Raw genomic sequence first — 16,386 nt, 5'->3', positions numbered from 1 at the left:
ACATGAGAAGCAAAATACAGCCTTCAATTCATTTAAAATTTTAAAATTTACTAAAATGTTTTCTAACCTGGTTGCTAGAGGTTGTATTTATATTTAATAATCATTTTAAGAAGTAAAATATGGGCATTTATTGACACTCTTCGATAATCTATTACATGTCAATTTTTCCCCATTTAAGCACCATCCCTAAATAATTTATATAGCTAGAAAACTGTAAGAACAAGCTTTGGTTTTAAACATGGATCTATTATATTATTTAAAAAAAAAAAAAATTAAATGAATAACATAATAAAATACTTGTCAACACATTGCAGTATTGAAACTAATAGTCAGATAAATCTGTGATATTTCCACACTGAGCGGGATGATGTACTGTGTTATATTACACATTTCCACTTGTTTTTTTTTTCAGAGAGAATACGACTAGTAATTCAGAAAAATTAAAGCATGCTAAATGAAATGATCTTTTTGTTGCACAACACACAGGGGCCGATTCATCAAGAGTCGGATATCGAGGGTTAATTAACCCTCGATATTCGACTAGGAACTAAAATCGTTCGACTTCGAATATCGAAGTCGAGCGATTTAGCGCAAATCCTACGATCGAAGGATTTTAATCCAACGATCGAAGGAATATCCTTCGATCAAAAAAAACTCAGGCAAGCCTATGGGGACCTTCCCCATAGGCTAACATTGAGTTCGGTAGCTTTTAGCTGCCGAACTAGGGGGTCGAAGTTTTTCTTAAAGAGACAGTACTTCGACTATCGAATGGTCGAATAGTCGAACGATTTTTAGTTCGAATCGTTCGATTCGTAGTCGAAGTCGTAGTCGAAGGTCGAAGTAGCCCATTCGATGGTCGAAGTAGCCCAAAAAACACTTCGAAATTCGAAGTTTTTTTAATTCGAATCCTTCACTCGAGCTTTGTAAATGTGCCCCACAGTATCTGTGACAGGGGTGGGAGAGAAAAAGAAATGATTGCCCCTGGTGTCACATTTGGTGACATTCTCAGTATGATGCGGTTCCATGACTGTCCATTATCCAGTTTCAACTCATTCAAACCTAAAGCAAGAAGTAACTGTTGTGCAGCAGGCAATCAGACAAACTTCACAAGCTTTAGGATCTCCAGCTGTAGACCATATTTCCCAGCATCACTTGTCAATTCAGTAAGGATCCGAGTCATGTTGGCATGCAAGCAAGAAATATTTTCACTAGTCTACTGACCATTTGCCATGACTTTATCAACAGCTCTCAACCTGTAACTGGAAAATAACACTTAATAATAATAATGGTCATATTTATTTAAACAGTGTAAAAAATGTGTAAAATAAATGGAGTTCCATTGTTGTCACTGTGCATACATTGACACCAAATAATCCATTAAAAAATAGCTAATCATAGTGTTTATAAAGGTGTTTAATTTACTTGATTTGGGCTAACATCATAATTTATGCCATAATTTACACCACCTCAGACTTAGGGGTTCATTTACTTAGCTCGAGTGAAGGAATAGAATAAAAAAAACTTTGAATTTCGAATGATTTTTTTGGCTACTTCGACCATCGACTACGACTTCGAATCAAACGTTTCGAACTAAAAATCGTTCGACCATTCGACCATTCGATAGTCAAAGTATTGTCTCTTTAAAAAAAACTGTGACCCCCTACTTCGCCACTTTAAAACCTTCCAAAGTCAAGGTCCCCATAGGCTTTGCAATCTTTTTTTGGTCGAAGAAAAATCGTTCGATCGATGGATTAAAATCCTTCGAACCAAACGATTCTAAGGATTTAATCGTTCGATCGAACGATTTTTCGTTCGATCAAACTATTCACAGTAAATCCTTTGACTTTGATATTCGAAGTCGAAGGATTTACATTCGGCAGTCGAATATCGAGGGTTATTTAACCCTTGATATTCGACCCTATGTAAATCTGCCCCTAAGTGATGGCCGAATCTCTCCCCGTCGAAAAATCCGCAAAAGATAGTTAAAGCGGAAAGTTCACGAAAAATTTGTGAAATTTGTCCGTTTTCACGAAAAATTTGTGAAATTCAGACGTCTTCACGAAAAAAAATAGTGAAATTCGTTTTCATGGAAAATCAAGCAATTCGAACGTTTTCACGAAAAAATAGAGCATTTCGAACGTTTTCACGAAATAATCGCGAAAATTGGAAATTGCCGCAGGCGAATTTTCACCAGCGAATTTTCAGGAGAGATTTGCGGATTTATTCGCCGGCGGTGAAATACAGGAATTTGCTGCAAATTCATGCCTGGCAAATTTATTCACCCATCACTACACATCCTTGCAACAACCCTTAGGAAAAGAAAATGATTCTGCCACCAATACAATTCTGGTGGAGATAAAAGTGGTTGAGCACCATCAGCCAGCCGCCAGGTGCTGCTGAATTTTGTTCTTCATTGGATAAAGCCATACTGGGTGACAGTCAGGTGGCTTCAGGCTAAAGAGCTTTGTTGAATATTTGTGGGAAATAGAAGGGCATTTTCACAACAATATACATATAATTTGCACATGATTCTACCATATACACATCATTTGTTTTTGTAAAATAAATCTAATTATTATATTATGCTCAGAGATAATTAGTGCATTCATGTTGCGGTTCTTCAATTTTCTGTGCCGGATATGTTACCCTTTCATTTCTTTTCATTACTAGCCTTTAATAATGTAGGATTTTTAATATGCTTTCTCCTTTGCTGTACTTCATACATTGAGTTTATGTGATACACCCTTCTCTGTCTGTTCCCTGAACTTAATTAACTTTGCCTTTCTGACATTTCTACATTTAAACTTACAAACTTTAGAAAAGAAATGGAAGATTACTTGTTGTAACAAATCAAACATTTGTGTATTAAGGCATATATTATCATACATATTTGAATAATTTTTTTTAATGAGATTCAATTTTTTCTGATATAATTTTAAATGAGATTTACGTTTTGTCTCGATCAGTGTTAAGTAGGCCCTGTCATCTCAAACTCGATAAACTGGACCTTTACTGTGTAGTTCTACTTTTTTTGTGGGAGCAAAAGTATGTCTTTTTTGATCCTGACCTACTCTGTAAATGTATGACTGAACTCTTGGCTCTTTCAAGAGGCTTCAGTCAAGTGACTATTTTTTACTGCTAGTTGTCAATGTTTTGAGAAAGTCTACACACAATGTTTTGGCTGATGCAAGAAGCGTGATAGCTAAATATTAATGCAAGTAATTGTACATTTTTCTTATGGTCACAGAACATTTTCTCCAATAGTTTTAATTTTACAGTCTATTTCAAGAGGAGACAATTACTCATCTGCTTAATAATAATTAAAACTAATACAATATTAGTAATGCAATTAGATCTAAAGTATACAGTATGTAACTATATTAAATAGACAAATGTGACTAGTGATGAGCAAATCTGTCCTGTTTTTCTGAGAAACTGTAGGAAAATTAGCAAAATGCCTTGAAGTCAATGGGCGTTTTTCACTGTTTTTTTTCTCTTGCACAGAATCCATTGAAATTTTTTTTTTTTGTAATTTTTTTCATTACTATTTTTTGGTGGGCAAATTTTGCCACGGTTTTGCAAAAATAAATTGCCCACTGCAGAACCTCTTACTCTTCACTAATCACAACCCAATATGATAATTATTTACCTTTAATGTGAATGAATAATAATAATGAATAATGTGTTATGGTTCATTCAGAAATTCATCTAATCAATGATATCTATCTTTCTTTCAGTTTCTGCTCAAAACCTTAAAAGCAGCCTTGATTCTATGGAGCACCAGATAAAACGCCTGGAGGGGGATATTAAGAATTTTCCAAAAACAGATAACCCAAGTGATAAGTTTGTGGAGAAAATGAACATATCCTTTTTATAGTGGCTCGTTGTATATTTTTCCTTGAATTACATTTAAACAGTTCATGGTGTCAAAGAGATAGTCCCCAGTACACAGCTTATTCAGTACATTCAATCAGATTCTGGGGTACCCGGCATAGAATGGGTCCCAAGGGGGTATGGTTTCAGCATATATATCCACTGAGAAACCCCTTGCATAGAAACATTATTTAGTGAGACAGACAGTATTATATTGTGGCCTGGTGAAAGCTATATTAATACACTTTCCAAAGATAAAGTAAGATATCTTCAAAACATATCCAAAGATGAAGATATAATAATATACCTTTTTATATATTCGAGATAATCCGTGTAACACATATGAACAATTGCACTTAATAAATCAGGGTTCATAAAAAGGCTTTATAAAAAGGCCTGCCTAACACACAAAACCAAACTGACCTAATGGCGTCATTTGGGGGACAAACTGCGACAATTAAACTGCTGTCAATATGGCTATTATGGCACTGCAGTTATATTCTTTCTGGTCCTGGTGGCGGTAGACTTGGATCATTGCTGCATTGGTAAGTGCACCTTTAAACATCATACTTATATTAAGTAAGTTTTCTTGTCATTGGTTGCTTGTTATTGGTTTTATATGCTTAATATAAGCATTTCTATTTTTTATGTCACTTTGTCATACATTTTGAAGCTTAGGGAGGAGTCGAATACTTTTTTGGCTGCCAAAGACAATATTGCACTAACTTGTTTCTTGGTATATACAATCTGTTGTTTGGTTTAAAAAAAAAAACGGTTTCGTCCCTTTTCCCTCTTGTTAATAGTTACTGGAATTTCTTTGAATTCTCAGGAGGCATTGTAGTTTTGGCACAGACTGAGGTCAATGATAAAAGCATTGATGCAGCCTTTAACTTTGAATTTAAAGGTCTGAGGCAGGGACAAATTATAACAATAATGTACATTTTATTTTAGCCCTTTTCATTCAGAATCTCCCAGCCTCTAGTACTTTGATTCTTTTGATGGGAAAAAGAGCTCCCTGTATCTATCTCTAATTCCTTCTAATGTACTTGTAAAGAGTAATTGAGTCCCCTCAAGCATTTTTTTTTCCAGAGGAAACAACCTCAACCTTGACAGTCTAGCCTTGTAATTTAAATCTTCCATCCCCTTAACAAGTTTAGTTGCACGTCTCTGCACTTTCTCCAGCTCATTTATATCCCTTTTAAGGACTGGAGTCCAAAACTGTACTGCATTCTCCAAGTGAGGCCTTAACAGGGACCCAAAAAAGGCAAAATTATGTTTCCACCCCTTGAGTTAATGCCCTTTTTTTATACTGTTTGCTTTAGTAACCACAGAATGACAGTACTGGGAATTAAACAACTTGTTGTCTAAAAAAAATCCCAGATACTGTACCTCTCAATTAAAGAAACCGCCAACACTGCCATTTAGTGTATAAATCAGATTTATATTATTTTGAGCAAAGTGCATAACCTTGCACTAATCAACATTGAACCTCATTTTCCAGTTAGCTACAAAACACCTATTGATAAGAAGTGGTATACAGTGAATGCATTCAGTCCAAGTCTGCTCAAGTACCACCTGGTGGATGAAAAAAATATGGTGTCATGGAGCTATCCATGGGCCTGTGTCTGTTTTTTATACAGGTGTACAAGGCTAAACAGGTTGAGTTTTGGCTACTTGTGGAATTTGAATGATTTTTAACCTTTTTGTTGTGCCTCAAATTGAATATCAAATCATTTAAGATGCATTTTTAGAGGTGTCCAAGATTGTTTCACATGATTGAAGCACCAAAGGATGATTGTTACAACAACAGAGATAGATGCAGTAGATTATTTCCTGCAAATGATATTATAAACTAAACCCTTTGAGTACAAAATATAGTGACAAAATATTGTAATCAGTGTCGGACTGAGCCACCGGGATACCAGGAAAACTCCCGGTGGGCCAAGGTGTCAGTGGGCCCTCCTGCTTCTAAACATTTGGCTTATTTCATGACCATTCCCTATTTCTATGAGCATAAAGAGGCTAAATAGATGGAATAATATGTTATAGTATGGAAAGAAAAGAGAATAGGAGAATAGAGGTTGAAATAGAGGAAGAAAATAATACTTGGGGGCCGATTCACTAAGGGTCGAATATCGAGGGTTAATTAACCCTCAATATTTGACTGGGAATTAAAATCCTTCGACCTCGAATATCGAAGTCGAAGGATTTAGCGCAGATAGTACGATCGAACGATCGAAGGATTATTCCTTAGATCGAACGATTAAATCCTTCGAATCGTTCGATTCGAAGGATTTTAATCCAACGATCGAAGGAATATCCTTCGATCAAAAAAACTTAGGAAAGCCTATGGGGACCTTCCCCATAGGCTAACATTGAGTTCGGTAGGTTTTAGATGGCGAACTAGGGGGTCGAAGTTTTTTTTAAAGAGACAGTACTTTGATTATCGAATGGTCGATTCGAAGTCGAAGGTCGAAGTAGCCCATTCGATGGTCGAAGTAGCCCAAAAAACACTTCGAAATTCGTAGTTTTTTTACTTCGAATCCTTCACTCGAAGTTAGTGAATCGGCCCCATAGAGTGGGCCCCTGGTCTAAAGTTGTTTAGGTGGGCCCCTGGTCTAAGGGTTTTTGGTGGGCCCCTGGTGTCCCAGTCCGACACTGATTGTACTCCCTTAGGCTCCACGGTCTCTATAGCCCTGCAGCTGCACCCATTCAAGCCAAAGATACTTTTGTAACCACTTTGATAAGAACTTAAAAAAATATATTTTATTTATTTATTTTTTATATATTCTTAACTCATACTAACATAGCACTCTTTAATAAATATATAAATTAACGAGTTAGAAAAGCTGGCATTTTATGTTTCCAGGGGGATATTGATTCTTTTACTATTACTGACTGTATCATGATCCACTGCTGTATTTATACTTTTCACTCTGGAAAGAGCACAATTAGAATGTGCCCTTGGCATATAGATATGGTTATTAGAGAACAGGAATACCATTTGAATAACAGTGTTTTAGATGGTTGCATGATATAAATGACTGTCTGATGCATACATTTTATTCCCCATTGTAATGCAGATTATGAGCTTTCTAAACTACAAAATGACAATGGAATAGAAGCAAAGTGACTAAAGTATTGCAGTGTATTAAAGTCTGATATCTTTCATGTTGAAACATAAGTGATGTTCCAGCCACATGCCTGTTGTTGATGGGATAGAATGTATAAATGTTTAGGACATACTTCATGCATGCATTATAAATCAATGTGCATAAATTATGCTCTTAGATAAGAACAATACATTCACTGTTTTTTGAGCACAAAGTTCTTGTGGATCTGTTCTGACTTGATTATTGTTTAGCCTAACAAACCATATTTATCCTGAGTGTATACATGTCAGAACTGTAGATAAAGCATATCCTTGAGAAAATCAAGGTTTCTTTTGCTTCCTTGTTTACCTTCTACTGTCCTTGCTAATATAAGAGCAGGTATTTGCAGAAAATGCCTAGTTGTCTTTTCTGTTGTATTGTAAGCAGGGGCAGGAGGGGGAAAGAGGGGCTGATGATTTTAATTTACAAATTATCAAATGGTGTGCTATTCTTCTTTCAGGAGATCAAGGCCTATTGCCTATGTTCTGCATAGGCAATAGGCCATACAGAGAAGCTTTTAAAAATGTTAGGTATCTATCAAATTGTAAATAACAGAATGCTTGGTTGCATGTTGATCTAGTTCTGTAAATGTAATGCTTTGACTTGCTAGATAAATATTTTTACCAAACATTGGTTACGCACAAACTCATTGTCAAAGGTGTTTACAATATGTTTGCACACCACTGCACTGAATTCTCCCCCGTGATGCTTTTAGCAAAGGGGCCAGAAAATGTGCATCATGCATCTAATCCATTACAGATAAAATGGAAATAATGCTTCTATAAAAGAAAAACATGATATTTCCACAAGAGTCCTTTTGAGTGCACTGATGTCCCCCCATGTGATTCTTGGTATAAAGCCCCTGAAAGCACAACACTGTAGGCCCCTTACATCTTATTGACATTCTTGAAATAACTCACACTAGGGTTATCATATCAATAGAACTTGAATCAAAGTCATAAAGCATTGTAGGACTGCTCTTACTTACCAAGGGTAAAGAAGAAAAACGCATGTTAGTATCAATATACACACTTCTTGTACACAGGCACAACAGAAAAATATCAACTTTTTGCATAGACTGAAGATTCCTTGCATATCTTAAAAATACATCTTTTGCCACACTTTTTCTATTGACGCAAGCTTGAAATATCCTCTCTTCTGATAATCCATAATAGGGGCTGCAGACTACAAAGCTACAGGAAAATGATACACGAGCTCTACCCTTTAGTTCTCCTTTAACCATAAGACAATACAATAAATATACATACTCTCTTTCCCCTCTATTTCTTTTACAGTGCCAGTTCTATAGGTACATAGAAAATGATTTTATGCATAAGGCCAGCATTCTGCAAAAGTATATCCTTTTCATTCAAAATTTAATAAGTTAATTACAGATGTAACCACACATCTCTTTTCAAAAGCTCATTAGCATGAAAATATTATTTGGCTTAATAACATTAAAGCACATATTAACTAGTTGCATCTCAACAGAAAACATAACTTACAATTTTAATTGTTTAGTAATATGGAGCTGCAATATCTTTGCCAAAGCTTGTGTTGCATGTTAATGGTAATTCTGGATTGAGAGGCACATGTGGAAGCTAAATGAATTTTCAGCAACAGCATGGTTATTTTATCCTTGGCCAAAATATAATATCTAGGCTTCCTAAAGGAGAACTAAAGCTTGAAATGCTACACTTCATGTTGTGTGTTTGAATTTCCCATGTACCCAATCCCCAGTGCTCAAGGTATCAGCAGGAACAATATACTAGAAAAGAGCACAGGAGACGGGGTATATGATCCTGTAAAGATTACTAGGATATGAATTAATTCAGATTTAAATTACATGCCAGTCTATAAACCTAGACATTAGTGATGGGCGAATTTGCGCCGTTTCGTAGAAAAATTCGCGAATTTCCTGCGAAATTCACAAAACGACAAAAAATTTGCTTAATGGCGCCGGTGTCTCATTTTTGACGCTGGTCTCCATTTTTTGGACACCGGTGGCCGTTTTTGACGCCGGCGTTCGTTTCTTTTGGACGCAGCAACTTTTTTTTTTTTGACGCTATCAAATTTTTACCAGCGAATTTTCACTGCCGTTTCGCGAATTTATTCGCCTGCCGAATAAATTCGCCCATCACTACTAGACATTGTGAATCATCAGTGATTAATGGACAACCAAAGATTAAAACACTGGGGAGTGTTGAAATGTTGGGCATCTCTCAGTGAGACAAATAATTCACTTTGTGGCCTAGGACTGTGCACATCTTCCATAAAAATCCCATGCTCTCAGGGTACTTTCTTTTAGGGTGCTATGCCATCATGTGTTTCTCCTATAGAACAAGATATATTTGGAAATGGATCAAACAAGAAGGCACAAACTCTGTACTCCGAGCAGGTGAGTCTTTTATGGAAGACGTGCACCATCTCTATTAGGGATACCATTATATTTTCTCTGATATTTGTCCGTGAAGAATCTGCTTCTATGACAGATGTGAGGTCACTTTTTATTAGTGTTTTTATGTTTCCAATGTCAATACATATCCCATTGGACATGCACAGTGTCACTTAAACTTGCAAGATCAGATGATAAGAGTTGATGTGGACAATTCTTTTGGCACATATCTTTAACATTAAAAGGCTGCTTAACCTCCAGGCTTATATGGTAAATTCAGTATATAAAATATATCTATATTCTATTTTAGGCTTTCGCTCTTCTTGAACTCATTTAAACCCCCAGTCATTGATAAATTACATGATCATGTGGTCCATGATCTCAAAAACATAAAACTGGCCCACAATCTGGGCATATGGAGAGTCATTGGGTTTATAAATGAATGTAAAGTGCTGCATTACTTACTGGCCCTGTTTAAATAAATGATAATGATGATAATAACGATGGGTGGATTATTACTAAAGCTGCATGGCTCTGTACAGTGACATATCAATCTGACCAATCAGTCTCTGCTCCCATAGTCAGTGAGTTAAACAAGTACACAGACAATCAATCTGATTTGTTTATCATGTGCGTCCCATTAACAGCAAAATACAGAAGCAAGTCTTTTAAACTGCAGTTTAATACGTTATCTGTGGTATGGTAATCAATTATGCATAAACAGTGAAATATAATCTGCAACTCTGACAGTCTGCTGTATTTTAGTTAGCTCGCAACTGCAACTTATCAAAAGTCAATTTACTGCATAGTGGTGAGAGAGCCATTTTAGTGATTGCAAATTAATTAGAAATCAATAGGCTGTCAAATAATGAATACTTGAATGCTCTAGCAATGTGCTTTATATTGTGGATATTTAATACATTAAATTCTGATGGGATTCACAATTCAGAGCATTGAGCCTGGCTCGTCAGTAAGTTACATGTGAGGAAAGCAAAGGATCCATTTCATGTTTATTAACAGCATTAGAAATGGAGACAATGCCCACTAGTCACATTACATAAACATTTTTTGGAGGAGATGAAAAAGTTTCATACTGAACTATTGAACTTTATAAATTGTCGTTTTGTTGTTTTACAATTAAACCTTGTAAGTGTTTCTTTGGAAGAGTAGGCGTTACCAACTTTTCATGGTAGAAATATAATATACACTAATATACTTCTGGCATATTATATAACTCTATTATGTCCTATAGTTTGAGGTGCAATGACAACAATGTATTGTTCTAGCAATCCATTGTGTTCCCATCATACTTTCTGTCTTTGTTTCACCCTATGCTATTCCCCGTGGATGTTGCTCCCAGTGGCCACAAAGCAGGTGCTTCTTTTTAAATTCCTGGCTTGAAGGCAGGTTTTGATTGAATAAAAACCAGGTGTACAGTACTTCCAAAGAGAGCCTCTAATGGCTGCCAGTCCATATAGAGACCACCAAATAGATAATCTTAGCCTTTATTTGTCAACGCCAGGACATTCTGTTGTTGCTCCCCAACTCTTTTTACATATATGTGGCTCACACATAAAAAGGGTTTGGCACCCATGCTTTGACCATCAACAGTCAAATTTTAGAGCTTTGTGAGGTTTTTTTATACCTCAAATTAACTCACAATTAGAATATTTTCTGATTTAAGAAAAAACTTAAATGGAAAAAACTGGAATCAGTGAACCACCCAAAGACTGAAATTAATCAAGTTTTACACAGGAAAAACTCAAATTGCTTGAGTTAATCTTGTTTTCAAGCAAAATTCACAGAAAAAAAACACTAACATCATGAAGGCTATTAACATCTATAAAAAGATAATGTCCTTTTAGCTAGTTATCCACTCACTTTTACTCAATCACTTTGAATTATGTAGCGGTACAATTACCAACCAGTATTCTTATTGAAAAAGAAAAGCAGTAAACCCCACACTCTCCAAATTTCCCAAAATTGATATTACCAATTTTTTCTTAAAGTGCTAAGTGCCAATGTTATCCAGTGTGTAAATCACAATCAACGTTGTGCCAGCACATCAATCAATTCATTAATAAGTTGTTTTAAATCAATTTATTTGGTAATGTGCCTATGCTTAAATATAAATATTAAAAAGTGAGTTCCTGATTATAGGGATTAATAACGGCTCCAGCAATTTATGAGTTAAAGAATGGAAACAGAAAATAGCATAGAGGTGGAGTTGTCCCGAAGATCACTAACTGCTGATATTTCTAAGCGCTGGAACACCACACAGGGAGAAAGGCAGGACGCTGAGGACTGTGGTCTCTTGTTTATGCTTTTCTATCCGTGGTAAGAGGTCTAGCTTCCCTGAAAAAACACAAATCCCCGTGCCTGGCTACAATCCTTAAAAATCTCTTTTCTGCTGATCATTCCACTATTAATATTTTCAAATGGTTCAAGGGGCCACTTCTACATGACTTCTACAGGTTTTAGCTGGAGTATTTTTGGATTCAAATTATTTCCAGCTTCAGGATATAATATCAGTTTTTGACTGAAAACTACCCTTGAATAACACAACTTGACCTTGATAAAACTGCCCCTTAGTGTAGAATTTCATGTAGATCAAATAGGAATCTGCACCCATAAAAGAGAGAATTTTAAGAAGGTGTTTCTTTCTTGTATCTGTATTTATGAATGGTTTTAAAACCAATAATACAGTAACATATCAAAAAGGAGCTGCATACTTTCTAACTGCAGTAGGGGAGCTTACCCCATATATTGGTATTGATGGGTGCAAGCACTCCTTTAGCTCTCCAGGTGGGGTTGCGTATCTACAGTGTATTTCATGCAAGTCTTTATTGGCCCAATAAGCTTGTGGCTTGTTCTAAGGAGACATTGAAACCAGAAAATACCATAGGTACTGCATGTCATAAGCAATTTGACAGCTGGCTGTGGGTGATTGGGTCATGCCTAAAAAGTTGAATACAAATTGAAAACAAATCTTATTGCCCATTTACATGTTTTAATACTGTATGAATAGTGAACATGTATCAGGTAATTGGGTTTGTCTGGAAAAATTTCAGCAAGTAGGAAACAACTAGTCCACAGCCAGTTTTGTCCTTGACCAAACAAAACAAAAGCTCAAAATAACATCCTTTAGGATTGGGTCTAGCACTCCAGCCCCTCCAAACAGCAAGCACAACTTTCTAAAAAACAAGTTCAATACTCTCCTAGGTCTCCATCTCTTAGGCTTAGGCTTGGGTGAATTTGACCCGTTGCGTTTTGCCAAAAAATTTTTTTGATGTTTCACCCACCCACAAGTCTATGGGTGGGTGAAACAAGGCGAAAAATTTGCCCATCCCTACTCTTTATTTCCCTACGCAGTGTATCAAGTAGAAGGCCACAAGCCTGCAAATTACACATAAGGTAAAACGCTCCTAAAAGGTTAGCTCTAAGATCACCAGTGCACAGAACGGAATAGTAGAGTGTCAGGAAAATAGACCTCCCTTACTGAATTGCCTAGCTTCCAGCTTACCTGGAGCAAATTATTCTGTGTTTCCAACTTGAAATTTCATATAGTTATTTCAATAGCAACTGTTGCTTTTGCCAATGTTAGAATTATTTTAAGACATACTACAGTTTTTTCTCAATAGCATGGCATTTGATATGAAAATCAATCAAAATCAATGTTTGAGATACAGTTCATCCCGGACATTCAGGCTGATCTTGGCAGTGTTAGTCTCTGTACACAATTTGCTCACTGGACATCCCAGTTTATAAACATAATGGATTTATCAGTGACATAAATCTACACTTTTGGATTTCCTTAGGTAACTGCCATTATTTTTAGACTTATACTAGCTGATGATTTATCTACTGCTCGAGGGAAGATTTGTAGGCTAAAGAAAGTCTAGTTGTAATTTATTGAAAAAGGACTATTTCTTTACATGAACACGTTATTTACAGTTTACAGCCAGTCTATGCTGCTTTGGAAATCATGTTCCTTTGAGAAACGGAACTGAAAGAAGCAAATTAAACTGATATGTCCAGATGGTAAAGTCACCAGATCATCACCTAATGTGTCAATAACATGTTCTGCTAAAAGCTAAATAACATGATTTTTCAGTCCCTTTAGAAAACACAAAACAAGAAAACACAAACAAACCAAGTAAAAAAATCTAGTATTCTTGAAATTAAAACCCAGGACTTGACTGTGCTGTGTGGTGGCCATGGAGTGCAGCCACCAATACATTTTTATTCAGTAAAGGAGTAGTATCACATGGGAAGTGAGCTTAAGTGATGTAACTAGCAGCACCATGACTGTCAAAGGTCTGGAGAGGAGAGCTTCGGGGGGGGGGGGACCTTATACTTACCCATCACTCACTCAGGGCTGCGACCTGCCCACAGAACCTCACTCATTTTCTATTGGATATTAATGAATTTTGTTTACCCATCAGCCGCAGTACACCAACTCGATGGTATTTTTCATCACCAGGGGGACCCCATGCCCGAGCTGGCCAGTTATCCAGTATTACTCCTTTTTTCCGGAACTCATAATAATCCCTTCTTTAACTCTGTTTTTTTCCCAGGACCACTGTCAAATGCTGCTACAATAAACTACCCTCTATTCTCCCTTGCTACCTTAAACCCTTCCCCTGTAAACCAGCTCCCTGTATACTTACCAATGACCTCCGTGTAGCCCCAAAACTTGGGAGGGTAGGTTGGGCTTGTTTTTCCTGTGTGCTCCCTCAGGTAGGAAAAGGAAGTACCCTCTCCCACACTTTCTATTTATAACCCCCAGCCCCCCCGCCTGAACTTCTGTTTTCCCACTTCCTAGCTGTGCTTCCTGCCCCACTCTCTCCCCCCTTTACCCTGCAGTCATGCCCTCCTTCCGCCTATACAGGCTCCATTGTATCTTTAATTTTCTTTTACTGCTCCAGAAAGATACACAAAAAACAGTGGCAGAACTTAGCCTCCTCCATCAATATAACCATATATAAAATCAAAATCCTCCCCAGATTCTACCCTTTGTGCTTTTTAGCCTTCTCTACTTAGATTCCAACGCTAGTCAGCACCACTACCTTGAAAATAACTACAGTATATGCCACTTGAGAATTGCTCCTCCTCCTTGGGCTCCATGTCTTTTAAATTGATGTACTGTAGGTCTGAGTTTTCTATGTGTCATTCCAGATCTGCTCATAGGTGACAATGTGGCTTTATTGCAGTATTCCTGCTATGTGATATAACGTACATTCAAATTGTAGTACCCACCCTTTCCAAACTACAGGACTTCAGCACTTATTCACTCACTGAGATGTAATACCTTCTAGTCCTCTTTTAACCTTAGTATTTGCATAGGGTGTTAAAACATGGAACTTGCAAGCAACCACTCTGCTTCTCTATGCCATAAACACTTTTCTTAATCTGGGTAAAACTATCTTGACCTTCTTGGCAATTGCTGGTATTTTCCCCCCTGCATCCTTATAGTGGCGCATGCTACCACCTCATGCTCTGCTCTGTTATTCATCACACTCTGATTCACAAATTGACCAAGTGCAATAATTCTTTAAACACACTGCCATTATATTCCAGTTTCTCAAAAACTTAAGTCAGCCTTCTATGGATTCAGGATCTTGAGAGATGACTATTCATCGAGCACTGTAGAATATTTGATTAAGCTATCATGTTTTTTTTACAGAGATGCCCATTTGATGAATTTCATTTCTGTGCTATAAATAATAATGATCTGGCAGGAGAAAGATAAATGTTGCAATATGACAAATCCACTTTGACTTAAACGATACAAGGGCACATTTATCATTTGTAGCACTAGGTGCAACAACGCATTAGAATTACACTTATTGAAAATGCCACACACATAGCACTTGCTCCTACTTCTACTAAGGTAGGTTCACCCGAAATATCAGCACACCACCTTCTGACTCTATCACTGCATCATGTCTTGAGACATTCACTCTTACATTGATTGTATCATGCCAATGAACTATACTGTCCAATACGCAGTGTCTTTCTTTGTGGTCATACAATAAGAAAACATTTTCAAGGTCCCAGTCTTGCTTTAAACAGGTGACTTTAAATATGTTATAGAATGGCCAATTCTAAGCAGCTTTTCAATTGGTCTTCATTATTTCAGAGTCATTCCAGCTTTCAAATAGGGGTCACCGACTCCATCTAAAAAAAGCAAAGCTACAATTGTATTATTATTGCTACTTTTTATTAATCCTCTTTCTATTCAGGCCTCTTATTCATATTCCAGTCTCTAAGTAAAAGCAATGCATGGTTTCTGGGGTCATTTGGACCCTAGCAACCAGATGGCTGAAATTTCAAACTGGAGTTCCTGAATAAAAATAACAAAACTAAATAACAAAAACCACAAATAAAAAAATCAATTGCATATTGTCTCAGAATGTCACTCGCTACATCATACTAAAAGTTAACTCAAAGGTGAATTACACCTTTAATGGCAGATATGTGGTGGATATTATAATACATTTTTACCCGTTCTGCAAATATGAACAATTCTAGGCAATGGTTAAAGTATCCGCTTGTATTGCAAGTCAGTGCAGGTAGTGATTCTGCACCAGCAGGCATAGGTTTCCATGATTACAGACTATCAGCTTTGATCCCCTGTAGCGACTGCCAAACAAGGACTAGTTAATAGCAAATGAAAATGGTTTGGTTTAGACTTTAATTCTGTTCATTACGGCAGCACATTATGTTTTGCATTCACTCTGTACCCGACCTCATTCTTGTTAGGAAACATACCAAACAATAATTTACAGCTATTACATATTTGCTTTGTGTGAAACAATTGAGGCCTAATTTGGAGTTTACACATTAACAATCCAAAATAGTAGCCTGAAACCAATACAAAAGTATCCTAAATCTGTTTAATTGGCCCAGAAGGCTGGCCTTGCTTTATATATTAATACAGCCCTTAAAAAAAATACTAAACAG

The 16,386-nt window shown here is 36.6% G+C and overlaps 1 protein-coding gene across 3 annotated transcripts in view; it reads left to right on the top strand.

Moving 5' to 3' along the window:
• Positions 1-16,386, top strand: part of diaph2.L (diaphanous related formin 2 L homeolog) — a 774,648-nt gene that overhangs the window by 524,115 nt on the left and 234,147 nt on the right. For all 3 annotated transcript variants that reach the window (XM_041572752.1, XM_041572751.1, XM_018229885.2), the window contains one exon: positions 3,738-3,862. In XM_041572752.1, coding sequence (XP_041428686.1) covers positions 3,738-3,862 — 125 coding nt within the window. The remainder of the gene's footprint in view (positions 1-3,737; positions 3,863-16,386) is intronic.

Source organism: Xenopus laevis, chromosome 8L, assembly GCF_017654675.1.
Source record: "Xenopus laevis strain J_2021 chromosome 8L, Xenopus_laevis_v10.1, whole genome shotgun sequence".
Taxonomy (NCBI): domain Eukaryota; kingdom Metazoa; phylum Chordata; class Amphibia; order Anura; family Pipidae; genus Xenopus; species Xenopus laevis.
The sequence above is the reverse complement of the archived record's forward strand: the minus strand, read 5'-3'. Positions and strand labels throughout refer to the sequence as shown.